We start from the raw sequence: 18483 nt of genomic DNA, 5'->3' as shown, positions 1-18483 counted from the left end.
ATAAGAACCCACTGCCCTCATCTGTTGTGTTTCTTTCAATCAAATGCCCAATTTCCTTTCAAGTTCATCTTCTCTCTTCTCTCTGTGATCATCTACTGACCTTTTTGTCCTCTATATTCATGGCATCTTTGACTCTTCCCTCAAGATGATCACAAAGTGTCTTTTAGTGTTTAACAATGGTGACTTTCATTTCTACACAAATGCTCTGTCCTTCCACTTGGGCCAGGAACCACACAAATAGCTATTTGATAATATAATCTTATAGCATTCCTAAAATCTTAAATTCCAGTATCCCACATTGCCCTGTAGCTTATTGTCACTGCACTTGTTTTCTATCACTGAACTTCCATTAGCCAACGTGACAATGTTTGACACCATCTGTCACCTGTGCTGGGGACCCCGCTTCACTTCTGCTGCTCATCCACTCCATTCTCTTCCTCTATCCTTCTGTTTTCCAGTGTTTCCATTACAAATGTAACTGGAACTGACACATGAATGCAGATCTGATCCGACCAGGAGACAGGGTGTAAGACATTTTATTTCTTGATCTTAGCAAAGTACTTTTGACATAGAGTCCAAGATGATATTAAAATGGCTTAGAGCGAACCTGACTTCCACTGTGCTTATTCTGCATTTCCCCTCAACTCAGCAGCTTTGAGCAGCTGTCAGAGCCAGACACTTACATCTGGACTTGGTGTAATTGATTTTGAACCTACACTTTATCTCTGCAAAATTTAAACTTTAAGGCTTATCAGTCAGCCAATAGCAGTGATATGGATCTTGATTATGCAATATGACATAAGCTTGCTCTCCTAGCTTTTTGTCATATGCACATTTGATAGACATGTTTTAATTGTCTTCAGTCATTCATTGATAAACTTTGAAAATACTGGAGAAAAGGACCAAATCTTGTAGATGATCACAGAGTTCCTCACATTTCAAAAGGGAAATATATATTACTTTACTTCGAATATTCATATGGTGACAAGCTTTTCCAACTGATGGGAAAAGTCACTGCTGTAGATTGTACCTATCAGGAAGTCCTCAAATGTACAGAATATAGCAAAGTTATATCGTCCTTATATTATCAATAAATTTGATTAATTCAGGTAGGTAAATGAATATTACTTGAGGGTTTGGAGAAAAATAACTAGATAGCTTAAGTGACAAATAATATGAAATATTAATTTTAATTTTTTAAAACACATATTCTATAACTTTAAAAGGTAATTCTCAAGTTTTAAAATATTTTGAAATTTTCTTTCTATTTGAGCCCAGAGATGTTCTTACCTTCTACCTCTAGGAGCCAAACTAACTAGACTTTTCATTGCCTTCACTGTGGGTAAGGAAGTATATCAAAAACAATGTAGAGCTCAACACATAACACACAGCTTAATCTCCCCAAAGGAAACATGTATCAGTAAGGGGTTAGTTTGGATTAGTGTGTTCATAATGGAAGCACTGATTTCTAACCTAAGTATTCTAAGTCATTTACTTAATATATAATCTACTTAAATATTAGTATTTGATACAATAAATTATGAGAAACTTTTCTTTCTTTTGAAAATAAAGAAAGCAAAATTCTATCAGATATTTCTCCATTTAGAATTTTATCATTTCTGCATCAACCATACTGCTGACCAGTTAAAATCAGAAGATGACCCATTACAAGCATAACAATAAGAATGATGTGAAAACCTAAGCAGAATGGCTTGCATTGACCATGATCTTGTCCTGAACTATACCAAAATCCACAAAGAAGTACAAAGGTGAGAGACATTGAAGTGGATGGGACACTCTTCTACTTAGGCTCTCTTCTAAACTAATTCCCTCACACTTCTAAATGATGAAAAAGAACCATATCTACTGGTTAATTGGTCACTCTGACCAGCTGTGTATATGGTAGGCCACAGTTGTAGCAGGCACAGTCTTATAACCTCCAACACTGGTTCTTCTAAAGCACTGATTTACTTTTCCTTCAATAACTTCTACTTTAACATTCCCTATTTGAAGATAACTTTTCAAATGTTGATGAAACAGAAGCAAAAATTGGAATCTTTCTTTTGTCTCCTCTGTAGCAGCCAAGCTAATAATGGTTTTCTCAGGCAGTAAATGGATGACTTTCATCTTGCTGTACGTTATGTAAAAACTTGGATTTCAACATGAGAAATTTTCTTTTATTATTTACTTTACAATATTAGCTAATCCTGGATTTTAACTTTTTTTTTTTTTTTTTGGCGGAACCTGGGATTGAACTCAGGTCCTTGTGCTTGCCAGGGAAATGCTCAATTTTAGCTTTTCTGGAACTAAAGATATACAAAGCTTGATTTCTCTTCCTTTTAAATTTTAATTCTCTTTCCAGATACATTAAAATTAGTAACCACTCAATGGTCTCTACATAGGTTTTCAATATCCTTTCATATTAATTAATGTGATTTTGGGGTTGATTATCAATTTCAACAGGTCTTTGAGGTCATATTTGCATAATATTTTTCTTAAAGTATTTTATATCACATACTTCTGATTTTTTTTTTTTTTTTTTTTTTGTGGAACTCAGGTTCTTGTACTTGCCAAGCATGCGCTTATTCTACTGAGCCATCTCCCTGGTCCCAAACCGTTTTTGTTGTTGTTGTTGTTGTTGTTGTTGTTGTTTTTGTTTTTTTGTTTTGTTTTGACGGAACCAGGGATTGAACTCAGGACCTTGAGCTTGCCAGGCAAGTGCTTATTCTACTGAGCTATCTCCCTAACCTACTTCTGAGTTTTAAATGAAAAGTCTGCCTGTCATATTTCCCTGTATTGTATCTATAGATTTGAAATTGAAGATGTTACCTCTAGAGAATTCCTAGTTATCAAATTATCAGTCATTAGTTTTTTATTGATCAGATTTTAATGCAAACTATCATTTTGTGTTGTTGCTTTCTGTAGGTTCAGTGAGACAATTCTCCCACCAAGGCAAGGATGAACACTAAATACTCTGCTTTAAGTGGAATGACTTAAAATCCAGGTGCCCTGTACTCATACTCTGTTAATTAATTTTATCTTCACATACAAAAGTTTCTGTAAGTTCTGCTTTAACATGTTAATTACTTAGCCAAATTGTAGGAAACCTGGAAGGAAATTACTATGATACAAATCCTCAAAGAAAAAGTAATTGTTAGGTACCAGGGAGATAGCTCAATAGAATAAGCGTAAAGTCCTGAGTTCAATTCCCTGTACTGCAAAAAATAAATTAATAATAATAATAATAATAATAATAATAATTGTTTTATTTTCTCCTGTTTTTGCATTTGAAGGAAGTAAGATAAAGATGTGGGCTAGGGAGGAACTGGGAATTTCTGCACAGTGTAAATGGACTAGGTAAGTTTGGGAATTCAGATTAAATAAAATTTCGCTTTCTGATTATTTGAAATGAACTGATGATGCTGTTTTTGGCAATTGTGCTTTAAGATACTTTTTACTTTCCCTGAGTGACACAACCAATGATTTTTAAGTTGTACTTTCATTTCTGGCTACTCCTTTTGCTAAGAACAGCCTTTACTACTTCTTAACTTTTTTTTAAATGTATTTCTGTAGCTCCAAGTAACTGTAAGCTACATAAACCTTTCCTTCCTTCATTTTGAGTGTTGGGTATTTGTCCCAGCAACAAGGGAAGAGTAACTGAGACAAGTACATTGTGAAATTTCATGATTTCAGGTCCTAAAAGTGATCTACATAGTTTAAAATCCAGTAGGAAACAGAAATTTCTATGGGCAATGATCTGGGGTCATACCTCTTATTACAATGTTACCAAATATGAAAATGGTTGAATGGATGCTAATTCATTTTTAATAATCTCAAAGGTAGCTAATGATAAGGAGGCTGTGGGGTTAGCGCTCAAAAAAGTAGTTCTGTCAAATACCTTATTTGTCTAGTGTCACTGGCAATGAACTAGCCATCCTTGGGTCATATTTCTAAATTATTCAAACCAAATATCTCTAAATACAGCAATGTTTTCCCAAAGTGAACATCTTAAATGATGAAGTTCATAAAATATTTCATGTTTTCTGAACTTTTCAAATGGCTCGTAACTTGAATCTTTGCTAATATGTACCTGTAATTGTTTAAATGTTCGTTCATACTAGAGTTCAATTCCAGCAGTACCCTTATAAGCAAATTTGAGTATACAGGAAACCCCTACCCTGAGAAGATACATAAATTAGTGTGTCTGCTGATTCCTTCTTTTCCCTGTCTAAAACTTGTCTCACTAGAGAGTGTGGTTCCAATACTTACCGGAAGGTCTGCTATTGCTAACACCCCTTTCAGTTAGACACAGAGATCTCCAGTGCAAAGAGGAAAAAAAAATCAGACAGGATCTCCCTTAACAAAAAGAAATGGACCCTAAGTGAGTACTAGAGGGCCTTCTTGTTACAAGCAGGATATAAAGATTTGATGTTCTGTATGTCATTGTTCAGAAATTTTATTTATTTTCAAATTCTTCTTTATGTTCTTGATACTGAAGTTTTCAACTCTGTTGTATCTGGTTTGGACATGTCTGGATAATATTATGAATTTTTTGAATTTCAAATAGTTTTTCATAAATTTCTTCAAACTGGAGTTTGCCTTTAAGAAGAGAACAAGCATCTGTGTCTTTTCGCCAGAAAAACTGAGGGACTTTTTAGCTTAGGAATTTGGAATTTGACATTAGGAGTATCAATCACAAATTCTACCTGGGAAATGCTATGGGCTTGCTTGCTTAGAAAAGAAATAACCTTAATTATTAAACAACTCACATTTTTCCATCTTGAGATCAAAAGGATCAAAGACACAGATTCTTCACACCCTCTTCTATTACACTTACTATTTCTGAAGTATTTCTCAGAAATAATAAACCGTGTAATTGTGAATCCCATGCAACTCAGAAAGCTCTCTTTGCAGCTTCTCAACAAAGCACCCAGAGGGCAGCACCCAGTGGCTCGAACATACCTCCATGTTCTGAGCAAATGGATCCTTGGGATCACATAATGTTGAAGAGATTCGATGGTTGCCACGGAAACATCGCTGACTCGTGTTCTGGGGCACTGGAAACGTCTGCCGAATGATGGTCAGCCTTGCGTTTGACCTCCTGACGAGTTCCTGCACATCCACATCGTTTATTTCCTACAAGATAAGAAGTGGACTTTTAGAAATTCTTTAATACAGTAACAAACCCAAAACCACTAATGAGTTTTCTGGAAGTAGTAAGGGAGTTCACCAAACGAAAAATGCACATGTTTGTTAAAACAATCAATTCACTTGAGGTTGCTTTTCATGTTTGAAATTTCATACGTTAAAGACTTAATAATTCTTAGCGGCTCGACTCATTATTATATAATCCACTAATGGCAATTATATCTATATCTATATCTATATCTAGATCTAGATCTAGATATATATACATATCTATCTATCTATATGTATATATAGCTGTTCAAAATACTGAACAAAGTCAAAATAGTTGTTATTGTAGTTTATTCTTCATTAATGGCTTTAAGTATAGTTTGAGTACAGTACTTAGGAAGATATTTGCAATCTAAGATTATAAACACTCTTTTTAGCTATGCAAAACAAGGCTTTTAAGTGAGATGGGAAGAAAAACAGTAAGAAGTTTTGAAAAAAAAGATTATTTCTTAGAACTATTGATATTGCTCATATATTCCTCTTGTTATGGAATAGATTCACAATGCTACCAAATGACTGAGTTAGCTTTATAACTGTTGTCTGGATATAAAGGTGAAAAGTTAAGATAGTTCATACAGAGTAAGCTGTTCTGAAAGTGGGAGAAACCCAGTGTTCTTTACATAAATAAATTTTAGGGCCAGCAAGATAGCTCAGCAGACTAAGCCCCTTTTAGGGAAGTGCAGGGACTGGGCTTAGATGCCAGGCACCACATCCTGTGCTGGCCCTGACCACCTGAGTGCGCTGTGCTGGCCACCAAGACCCAGCATGGTGACACACGCCTGTAATCCCAGGGCCAGGGAGGTTGAAAACAGGAAGATTACTACAAGTCTGAGCTGCGTAGTGAGCCCTGCACCAAATGAATAAATAAATAAACAAACAAATAAATAAATTTTATTTAGCATATGAGTATTTGCTAACCTCAAAGAAATTATAATTTTACTTCCTTCTGCCCCTACTTCCTATCTACAATTAAATTTTAAGGCTTGGGTCACAAACAGATGTGGAAGTAATACAAAATGAAATATTTTTATAATATGTAGTTCTAATTGGAATTTTTTTTCTTTTTTGTACTTTAGGGTAGGGTCTACAGGGTGTTCAGAGTCTCACTACTAAATCAGACTTGTAGTCATCTGCCTGTTTATAGTCTCCCAAGAGCTGGGATTACAGGCTTGTGCCACCACACCCAGTCTCAATTGCCATCTCAGTGTGCCCAGGGAGTAGGGCCAGCACCTCAGGCCTGGGGATTGAACCCCTGACCCTGTGCCTGCTTACAGGTGCTTTAATCTGCTGAGCTATTTGGTCAGCCTTGGAATTATTCTAGAAGTGGTCAAAGTAAAGTGTAGTTTTAAAGCCATCTCTTTATTGAGGCAACCTGTGCTTGATACTGTCCATGTGGAAGCTTTAAATTAATGGGGCCTTTACAATAGCAAACTATTTGTGTTAATAGATTCCTGCAACAATAAAACTAAAATATTTGATAAAAGATAAATTTTGAACTGTGGTGAACATATTTCAGTTTTAATCCAAGGAATTGTTGCTCAATAATGAAAAAGAAACAAGATAATTTACAGATATAATTTTTTTCTTTCCTAAGCTAATTATATTATTTATGGCAAATACTAGCTACAAAATTCATCTTCTATTTCAGGCTTTTATGAAGTATAGATTTTTTCTGAAAATACAGTAACACCTGCCATCAAGGGTATCCAGTGTAATATCAGGAATTTCTGGACGATTAATCCTTAATGCACCATAAAAATGGTTTTTCTCAGTTTAAAAATGCCGTCTTTTTCCTTTAATCGGTGTCATTTCACTGGCCACCAAAATCTCTGGCAAGAGTAGGTCACTCTTTAATTTTCTGTCATCTGCTCACAAAGCAAAATTAAAGTGTCCTGTCAACTCCATTTTAATCCCTAATGTTAACCTGTAATCTTTTAAAAGTAATTAATATTAATATTGCTCTTCAATGTCATATAATTTTTTTAATTCCATATTGTGCTGTCAAGGAGTTTCACTTAAAAGGTAATAAAAATGTAATTGAACCACTTTTCTGTTTTATAATAATTTCAATTATATATGTGGCTCTAACTTTTTTAGCAATTCAGATTTAGCAAAAAAATTTATCCAGCAGTCCCTCTAAATCATATATGAATAACTATAAATTCGTACATTAAAATGAAAATTTATAATTAATAAATGCCAATCGTACTTTAAGAAAAATACTATTATCCAATTTCTGCTAAATAAATGACACTGTCAGGCAACGTCTGTCCTTAGTTTTTAACTAAAGAATCAAGGACAGTCCAAGATCTTCATTGAAAATACTTTTTATTCATAGGATGAAGTTATAAATGTAATAAAAGAGTAATTCTCTGAAGTAATTATATGAGAAGTCTATATTTCCTTACAGGAATTACCTGGATTAATACTTATGAATTATGGGAATTAAAACTATAGGAATATATTATTTCAGCATTTGATAGCTTGATGATTCTATAAAGACTGATGAAGTCATCTAATATTAGTCAAAGTCTGGCGGTTCTATTTTCAAACACACAAAAGAGATAGTCATTTCTTTTTATTTTCCATAAGCTGAATTTCTCAGGTGCCTAAGCCTAAGCAAATCTGAAGAAATCTCAATTTGAAGTGAATATAGTTTGTCTATTATTATTTGGGGAAGAAGAAGAAGTAATCTTCTAGGAGGAAAGAATCTGCCATTCTGAATGAAAGTAACTGACAGTCAAAAAAGTTCACTTATAATTTTAGGTTTGCCACTTATCTTAAAAAGTTTCATAATAGCATGAAATCATGATTAGGCAACTGTTTTATATTTACAGAACTTTAACATTTCAAAAAGCACACTTCAGGAGTGACAGGTGTAATGTTGTCTAAGCACTAAAAGACAAATGATTATTAAATTTTAAAAGAGGTGCTCATTGAAAAACAGTTCTAAGTAGATGTCTGTATTAAGTTGTGAAGCTATTGTTACAGAGACTGGGGAGATAGCTCAGTAGAATAAGTGCTTGCCTGGCAAGCGCAAGGGCCTGAGTTCAATCCCTGGTTCTGACAAAACAAACAAAAAAACAAAAAAAAAAAAAACCCTATTTTTACAATTAGGTTCAGTGTTGCTCTGGGGTTCTGAATTTTAAAAAAATAATGTTTAAAATGTGAGATTTAAAACACAATTTAAATCATGTGAAGAACTAATTTACCAACAGTATTCAAATATGAGCCCCTAACAACAACAAATATGCTAATGAATCTATAAAACTATGCAGAACATTTCTAAAATTTGAAAAATTTAAAGAATCAGAATTATGGAGCTGGGGAAATGGCTCAGTGGAATAAGCACTTCACTGGCAAGTGCAAAGACCTGATTTCAATCCCCGGTTCTGCCATTAAAAAAAAAAAAAAAAGGATCAGAATTATAACATCTTTTGTCTTTGTAGTCTTTGATTCTGCATATTCTGGATGCAAAAATGGTGCTGCAATTAAAAGTGAGTGAGTTTCGATATAGCAAATTTTTATTTTTATTTTGTTGGGGGAAGAGAATAATCAACTTTTCTCTGGATTAATTTACTTGCATAATCAAAATTATTAAGAGTCAAGTCAACATGGCTATAAGGAACATTCATCTTGCTTTTATAGTATATTGTAGGGTGACCCATAAACTGTGGGAGGCCCAAGAACGAAACCTGACTCTGGGGATGCAGTTTGCCCTCAAGCAGCTACATGCCAGAGCAAATCTTTGGGAAGATTTGAGACATTCATGAAGATTTTCAGTATACTAGCTTTTGATTGAAATTATACATTTTGGGGATAGAGCTATCCCTTTGAATCCATTAAGTAAGATGCCAATTAAGATTATACAAATCATTACAGAAGGGCCAGTGAGGTAGTTCAGCTGACTAAGTGCTTGCTTGGCCAAGCACAGGGATGAGGGTCTGATCTCTGGTCCCGCATGCTGTGATGGCCCTGTCCCCAGGGCATGCTGAGCCAGCCACTAAGCCTGGGTGTAGTGGTGCACACCTGTAATCCCAGTGCTGGGGAGGCTGAAAACAGGAAGATCACTACAAGTCCAAACTGGGTAGTGAGACCCTCTAACAATCAAATACACTTAAAAAGTAGGGCCGGCCAAATAGCTCACTGGATTAAAGTGTCTACAAGCAGACACAGGGGCTTGGCTTTCGATTCCATAGCCTGCCATGCCAGCCCCATCCCAGGGGCAAGCTGAGATGGCAATTGAGACTGGGCGTGGTGGTGTGTGCCTGCAATCTCAGCTCTTGGGAGGCTGGAAACAGGCAGATCACTATGAGTCTGATCTAGTAGTGAGACCCTGAACACCCTGTAGACCCTTCCCTTAAAAGAAAAAAAATAAAGAAATCATTACAGAAAAATATTTTCCAATTTTCTCTTTCCCACTCATCTCTCCCTTGCTCATTCTTTAATCTCAGCACTGCAAAGACCCTGTCTCAGAGTAAATACTCAACACATGCTGATAAGTTAAAAAGTGAATGAATGGCAGGAATTGACCAAGTCATTTTCTACAGATTGATATCTGAAATTCTGCTTTTAGTTACTTGGATGTTTTATACGGCTAAACAATTCTGAGTAAAATAAATACTGCTATGAGATTTTTGAGTCTACTTGTGGGTATTATTTGAAAAGGTCTTTCTTTCCTAATATGTATTTCCTCTTCATGACTTAGCAACAACAATCCTTTGATCCTGCCTGAAAGTCTATCGTTGCTATGGAGCAATTAGCAAATGCTGTGTTTGAATCTGGAATGAATCAGACTCCAATATTAACAGGAAGAGCACCAGAGCACCAGTTTGGCAGATTAGTAGTGGGTAGTTCAATTCATTGCTAAGCTAGAAAAAGATGAAAGACACCCACTGTACAAATAGGCTCTTAAGATCTACACGACAGCAAAAAGCCTCCAAACCAGCAACTTCTTCACTGTAGTGCTCACCAATGACTAATAGAGAACAATGGCTTAAACTATTAATTTTCTCAAAGTCAGTAAGGTCCCATCAGGACATAAAAGGTCCAGTTAGTATTACTAGGAATCAAAGGTTGCATCAAGTATTTATGCTTCTTGTAGATCTAAACAGTGTCTATCTTCTTATCCCCTTATCTGAATTTCTAACTTCTTTAAAACTTAAATAAAGTGCTAGGCTATCTGCTTCAGAACCCTAAAGGGATATGCAACACGCAGAAAAGGCTGTTCTGAGCTGGCTCCACTGATTGCAGGGGAAGACAAATACCATTACCACGTCCTAAGGTATGATTGATTGCACCACATGAGCTCACGCAGCCTCTCATCATTATAGCATACTTAATGCAAACGAAAAAATCACAATGTTTTCAACTTTCTACATTAATTTGTATCATGATACACAATGACAATTTTGATTTATAGTCCCTCTCTAAAAAACTATTGGTGCAATAAGATTAAATAAATGTTTGCAACCCATTTTAAAATTAGCAACAAAATAATAGCTCCACAAGCCAACCTAGGCAGAGTCCTGTTCTCCCTGCTCCGGCAGGACAAGAGCTGCATGTTGCTGGGCTACGCTGTTGTTGTTGCTTTTAGAGTTTAATGTCGTTCTAGGAAATTGGAAAAAATCACTTTTTAATTGGTGGACACCATGGTCAATTTTTAAAATCAATTTGCAGAAACAAGCACAGGAAGGAAAAATGTAAAAGAAGAGGGTAGGACTCAAGCTTCCGAAGTTGAATTTCGGAGAACGAAGTGGCTGAGTGGAGCCATGGGGGGCGCGCACTGGCTGCTAACAGTTTCCCCGCGAACCTCCTTGTCCTCTGAGAGTCCACCGGGGTCAGAAGGCGCAGGTAAAGTCACGCGTAAATGCTGCGGGTCACGAACACCGCATTTTTCAAAGCCTGGGCAGTACCGACCTGTCTAGAAGAAATGATGCTTTGCTGAAGGACTAGCAAGTAAGACTCTGAACAAAAACACATGAGGTCTTCTGGAACAATACAAGTAAAGCTAGGAGAATTTACAGTTTACAAAACCAAGTTTAAACACTGAGAGAAGAATTGAGGTTCATTCTTTTAACATTTATCATTTAGATTGCCTCTTTTATACAGATGTTTTGTTTTGCAAAAAGTTACCAAAATGATGGAATGTTCATGTTCAGATAATATTTTCCTTCCTAATGTTTTAAGTAGTGATAGTTAAAAAAATTAGTACAGGGTCTACAGGGTTTCACTATACAGATCGGACTCATAGTGATTCTCCTGTTTTCAGCCTCCCAAACTCTGGGGTTATAGTCGCGCGCCACCACGCACAGTTTCAATGGCTGTCTCATCACGCCACAGGGGCAGGGCCCGTACGACATGCGGGGGGTCAAACCCCTGTTCTTGTGTCTGCCTAAGCAGGTGCTTTAATCTGCTGAGCTATCTAGTCAGCCCTAATAAAGTTAATTCAGTAATATAATGCTTTTGAAAGACGTCATAAAATAAAATTTTTATTATTGTTTCCATGCTATTATTCACCAATGAAGTACACGTTAGTCTGCTCAGAAGATACCTACACACTCTGAAGGGGTGATTTCTTTTAAAGCACAAATTGACCCTAACATAGTGAATACATGACCACATTACTTGTGTTCACACTTTTAAGTTTCCGATAACAATAGTAAAAGCCAAATCAGATGTGGATGACAGTAATTTATGGGTGCCTTCTGCAATTTTATCAAAGATTACAAGGTAATGACATTTTACACTTAATTTATTTATTGTGTTATTATTTTGAGATATGGTCTCACTTTATAGCTCAGGCTGGCCTTGAACTCAGTATGTATCCCAAGTTGGCCTCAAAGTCCCTGAGAACTTTCTGCCTCAGCCTATTATGTGCTGGGATTACAGGTGTGTACCACCATGCCCAGAAATGAATTTAATAGTAATTTCTTTTAAGAACAAGTTGTGTTTCCTTTGTAGTCAGCTCTGTTAATTTGAATAAGTAAAATGACTCTAGTTTATTTATCATCAAGATATCTGTGTGGTGTAATCCCTAGCAGAAATTAGGCTAGAGATTAAAATAAGGATTAGAAAGATTCTTTATTTTTTAAAAATCTAGGAAATAATTACACTAAAGACAATGGCTAGTGGGAAAAAATATTCCCCATGAGTTTCTAACTGTAATAGTGGAAATATTACAAATAGAATCTGTAGGGATTATCAAAAAACAAAGTAAGAAACAAAAACAACTAAATTGTTACATGGAAAAGGCTGTTACATAAATCCCAATATCATCTTTTAAAAACTAACTATACTTGAACTGTTTATTTTCTTTGAAACATCATTTCTTTGCAAAAAAGAAAAAAAGTCTCATCGGCAAAGTTACCACGGAGCTTCATTGAGCACTCCTGCCTTTGCTCCTTCTCAAGTCTACTTTCCTGGACCACTCTGGAATTTGTCCCAATTCTGCAGAACATTCATGACCTGGCTGGAACTCTAGCAAGGAAAATTCAGAGGTATGAAAAAATTAGAAGGTACCAGAATCTCTGTGAAAAAGAGATGTTATATGAGCATGAAAGAATGCTTGTGTAGGGGCTGGGGAGATGGCTCAGTAGAATAAGTGCTACCCTGCCAGGCCCAAGGGCCTGAGTTCAATTTATTTTTGGTTCCACCAAAAATAAATAAATAAATAAAAATAAAAAGTAAAATAAATCTTATAAAAGGGGGACATAAATGAAGGACCATTTTGTAGTGAAAAAATATATCTATATACAAAATAGGATAGGTATACAACTACTTTCGCTTAGTTCAATGAGAATATTTATACTAACAGTGTTTAGACAAGATATCATGTCTGCATCTTATACTCTGAATAACTACTACAAAGACAACAGTATGCAACGCATTAATTATTGCAACTACTAACCTGTAGCTACTACCCTACTAACCTGTTTTGAAACTGACTCATTGCTATTTTTTCTCAATAAAATAAATTAAAATAGAAAAAAGTAAAAAAAAAGAATAAACATTATTATATAATTATTATCCAAAGACAACAATACCTAACCTCTACTCATAAATAATTGCCATGATTGAGTACCCTAGTCCACTGAAGATCAGCTTATGTGACCACACCTTAGTCCAGGGCTGAGCTGACTGCCGCCTTTCTGGATTGTGACTGGCAGCTGCTAATGGAACAGCTCACTTCACACGATTCTCAGGCAGTAATGTATTTTTCATCTTATGCATTATCTTCCCAAATAAAAATTCACAATGAATTTGACAAGTTCATGGATTTTAAAACAGTTGTACTTCTTTATGAAAAGGCAAAAAATTCTCTTTTGTATTGATTCATATTCATAGGCTGAACTACTTAATCCTCTTGCAAGAGGGGTAGATGTAAACATTATAGAAACAACATTAGAATATAAATGGAGCACAAGCACTCCATTGGGGGGAATTCTCTGCTTACAAGGAAGAGCTCTACTTGTCATAAAGACGATCTCTCTAAGCACAGTGTGTACCTAGAGGAGAAATGGAAAGATTCTCAGCAGGGAGGACTTTCTCCATTCATTGTATTCAGAGACCATCCTTTACCATCTTTAAAAACTCTTCACTCTATTTTTGCTTAATAGCATTCAATAAGCTGAAAGTCTACTTCATGTTCTGTTCCCTCTTAGCAACTCAAGGTAGAAGGAAACACTACAGCTATGCATATGGGATCAGGGTACGGAGGCAGCGATGTGGGCTAGTGGCTTTACCTCATTTATAATGATCCAGTGACAGTCAAAACCAACCAGATTAGTCTCCACAACCTAGAACAAAAAACAAACCAGATCTCAGCATTAATCAGGAAAAATAAAGCAAACTAAATGGATCTATTTTGTAAGTGGCAAAAAATGATCACATTGGAAAGATCTTTGTGCAATCTTTGCTTTTACATTTGACTTGTAGAAGCGCAGTAGACTGTGAAATAAATCGGAAAATATAATTCATAAAAATCAAGAAAAATAAGTTTCCAGGAAACTATAGTGCTAATCTTGCTTTGTGATTTCACAGAGAGTAAGAGGAGTTCCAATCTCAAATCATATTCTATACTCCAAATAGACTTGGGTGACATTTTGTACGTATCTAGCCACGTATCTCTCTTCAACCTGACTTGGTATTTTTATATTCTGATATGCTCTTGTGTGTGTGTTTGCTACAATATTGAAAAAGTTAACTACACTCTAGAAGTAAATGTTTATGAAGAAGTAAAATTCTTCATGTCATATGCACTCAATAGATTAACTAAAAATTATCTGATTGTAAAATACAAACACAATAAATATTATATTAGTATTAAGCTATGGCTAGAAAATGTTGACAGCTTTTAGATTGCTATTCAGATGAAGCGAAATTATACACATAAAAGGAAAATAAACTAATATGTGATTAGCAGTCTGTGATGAACTGGACATTTATTCGAAATCACCTTTGGCCAAAGTGTGTGTGTGTGTGTGTGTGTGTGTGTGTGTGTGTGTGTGCTGTGGAGGAAGATTTTGTGTTTCGATTTCCTTAATCTTTAGCATATATTTTCTTGGGCAAGCTGTTGTGATTTGGGTCATAAGTACTGAATAGTGAGCCTGCCCTGCAAGACATTTAATGTTATTTTTAGCAATAACCCTTGAAGATTTAGTTTCAAATCGAGAAGCTTTGTAATAATTAGCAAGGAGTTGTTATACAGTATGAATTGTATTTTGGTGGTTATTCTTTGTCCTACTGAGAAATGCTTACTGAAAGATGCATTGAATCATAAAAAATACAAATGGATATATATTTGTTGTGTGATTTGACGTTTGTTCAAAGTCCATTACTTGCTGGTCCTGGCTCCCTCACTGAGGTATATGTACATAGTATATTAACAGAGAGCTGAGAAGGTCATGTATTTTGAACTTCTATCAATTATTACTACTTTAAAAGTGTCATAAAATATGACCCATGGAAATTTTTAGTTTTAACTTTAAAAATAACATTTATTTACATCAGTACTGAGAACACTTATTTCAAATTCTTTATTAATAGTTGCCCAGATCTATCATCAGTTATTTGTAACAATTAAAAGCACTAGAAAATAAGTAGAAATTCTAATATAACTCAAAAGAATATAAACCAGAGACTCAGGCCAGGGAGATGGCTCAAAAAAATAAATAAATAAATAAATAAAATAAACCAGAGACTCAAATATGAGGAAAATAAGTCTCTGGGTAAATCACAGGGAAATATGTACTTCTGGAAAAACCTACAACTACAGTATGAAAACAGAAAGCATTCAGAAAGAAGAAGCATGAAAGTCATGCTGCAGAGGTTGAAAGTACTTCTGAGGCACTGTTAGTGGTACAAAGAAGAGATGACTCAGTTTATCCCAAATTGTGACTAGTTTAGGGAGAAACAAGCTATCAGAACTCCCCATTGCCTATAGTTATTGCTATGAAGGTGCTAGTAAAATAACATCTACATCCTACTAGAGGGAAGCTTACTGGTAATTTGTCTGGATACTAAAACTATTTTTTGACACTTTACCATGAAGTGCTCTTCACGTGAAAGCATAAAACAACATTGAAGCACAAGGTACAGTTTTGTGTTTCAATAAAAATGTAATCAAACGGGATGTGGTGATACATGCTATAATCCCAGCACTCTGGAGCCTGAAGCAGGAGGATACTTATGCGTTTGAAGCAAGCGTGGGTTACACAGTGAGTTCAAGGCCAGTCTGAACTGCACAGTGAGACCCCTGCTCAAAAAACAAGACAGGAAGAGAAGGAGGAGGAGAAGGAAGAGAAGTAAATCTCATTTAAGACCGTGATTCTGTTCACTGGACACACACACACACACACACACACACACACACACTCCTTCCCTTTGGATCACCAAAAAATGATCCTCCTGTATTAGGTCTCACTTAGAAGCATTAAAAAACTCTAGGAGAGATTTTAGCAGTGGATGTTGTTAGCAGACTGCTGCACCCCTACAGGCACAGGCTCAGAGTAGCTCCAGGCACAGCAGGTTCCCTCCGACTCTCCCTTTGCTACTGGGCTGGCCTTGAAATAAAGGTCTGCTGCACTGAGACAGTGCAAGTGTTGACATAATTTATCCCAGTTGACCTAATCCAGAGCTTTTTTATTAACCTCAGATGTTTACATTTTTCTAATTTTAATAAGTTATAATTAATCTAGTAAACTTATTCTTAAATGTGTTTGGCTGTTGCAGGGTCTCATTACTCAGCTCAGACTTATGGTGATCCTCATGCTTTCAGCCTCCACAACTCTGGGATCACAGGCATGTGGTATTATGCCCAGACTGTGGCCAGCTCAGTCCACCCTAGGTCCAGTGTTTGGTCCTGTGTTTGCCTAAGCTTGCCTGAGCAAGTACTTTAATCTGCTGGGCTATCTTGCTGGCCCAGTAAACTTTTATTTGTATGATTTTTATAGACATGATTTCAAAATCATTCAATACTTGTTAGATTTTCAATGGACTTTGAATATTGAGGACTTTTTCTTCATAAACACATTTTTCACTAGGGAAGGACACAAATTCTGCTAGAATGTCCTTAAGAATGATAATATAGATATGTTCTCTCTCTTTGTTTATGTAACACAGTATATCCATAGGTACATACAACTAAATCCCCCATGATACTTAAGGAAGCTTAAACATTTTTACTATGCCCTGTACACAGAATGCCAGTGTTTCCATTTATTATTTGTGGAAATGCCCACTGAAAAGAAACACAATTTCCTTAGGGCTAGGCTTTCTTTTTTAGGCATGCACAATGAGTCGGCACGAGTTCACTGATTTTTCTAACTGAATGCTAGTGAAAGTGATTAATGTTTAAAGCCACAATTTTAAAATGTCACTGATATCATTGCCTCAAAGTACATTTGGAAAAGGGCATAAGGAGGTGACAAGAAGTTCAGTAACCTAGACCTTGGAAACCTAGTCAGCTTTCAATTCTCTCACTTAAGTGACAAATGTAAGTATCATTGTAGGAGGAGTATGTAGCTATCTGTGGAAATGTTAAAACCTACAGAAGAGTAACAGAAGAGAAAAAAGAATGATAATGTTTATCCTCACATTTCATCTTGAGGGAACACACAGTGAGTTTTCTTAGGAAAGACATTTACAAAAATGAAATTCTGATTTCTTAGTGTAAATAACAAAAGACAACCAACTATTATAAATCTCAAGTCAGTTCAATTGATTAATATTTTCATTGATATTTATCCTTTTCTACTGGATAACACATTACAATGAAATAATGCCCTACCAACCTAGTGGCAGTACTGTCTTACAGAACATAATTCTAGATTTTATAAATTATCTTATGACAGCCTAGACTTTTAAAGCCTTTATATTTACTTCCCTAGTTATGTTAGAACTTAAACAGGGAAAACCATTTTCTCTGCTCATCTTTCCTACCTAAGTAGCACATCTTCTAATTTATCAATAAACATTTAAACTCAATAAATTGAATTCTTCAATTGGATCAAAATTTTCCTTTTTTATATTCTACTGGAATTCCAACCTAACCATATCATTGTTTTAGTTGGTTAGTCTCATCATGTTGATTCTAATAACTGTTTCATAAGTTAGTAAACATTAGTTAGCTTTTTCTTGCATTTGTTTATGCAGGAGATTGAATACAGGATCTTGCACATGCTAGAAAAGTGCTTTATGATCAACAGCATCCCCACCCACTCCAGGTCACCCACTTTTTAAGACATCATTTTGACACAGTGTTTCACTACAGACCCAGGCTGGCCTGGAGCTTGTAGTCAACCTGCTTGACTCGAGGTAACCGATATTAAAGGAATGTTCCACAGTGATTTATTAAATAAAAATATCGAAAAGTTTTCAATTATCATGAAACACTCAAGGTACTAAAAGTAATATTTATTACTATAATGAATAATAAATTCTACCTAAAAGATCATTGTATAAGTGGACTACTAAGACAAATCATATCGTGGGGACCCTAGTATGTTTGGTTATTAAAATGACAGGAGAATGGGCAGGTCAAATAGTTCAGTGGATTAAAGTGCCTACAAGCAGGTGCAGGGTTGGAGTTCGGTCCTGGGGGCACCCTGAGACAGCAATTTAGACTGGGAGTGGTGGTGCGCCCCCATAATCCCAGCTCTTGGGAGGCTGTAAACAGGAGGATCACTTCAAGTCCGATCTAGTAGTGAGACCCTGAACACACTATAGACCCTTCCCTAAAATACAAAAATAAATAAATAAATAAAAATAAATAAAAAAATAAAAATA

At 35.6% G+C, this 18483-nt stretch overlaps 1 protein-coding gene across 2 annotated transcripts in view; it reads right to left on the bottom strand.

Annotated features, from left to right (window-relative positions):
* Grid2 (glutamate ionotropic receptor delta type subunit 2) overlaps nucleotides 1–18483 on the bottom strand; it is a 1592033-nt gene that overhangs the window by 611863 nt on the left and 961687 nt on the right. For both annotated transcript variants that reach the window (XM_004640617.3, XM_004640618.3), the window contains 2 exons: nucleotides 13941–13994; nucleotides 4963–5136 (listed from right to left, as the gene is read on the bottom strand). In XM_004640617.3, coding sequence (XP_004640674.1) covers nucleotides 4963–5136; nucleotides 13941–13994 — 228 coding nt within the window. The remainder of the gene's footprint in view (nucleotides 1–4962; nucleotides 5137–13940; nucleotides 13995–18483) is intronic.

The sequence above is a fragment of the Octodon degus genome, unplaced genomic scaffold (genome assembly GCF_000260255.1).
Source record: "Octodon degus isolate 3935 unplaced genomic scaffold, OctDeg1.0 scaffold00125, whole genome shotgun sequence".
NCBI classification, from domain to species: Eukaryota; Metazoa; Chordata; class Mammalia; order Rodentia; family Octodontidae; genus Octodon; species Octodon degus.
This window is presented reverse-complemented; position numbering and strand designations above follow the sequence as displayed.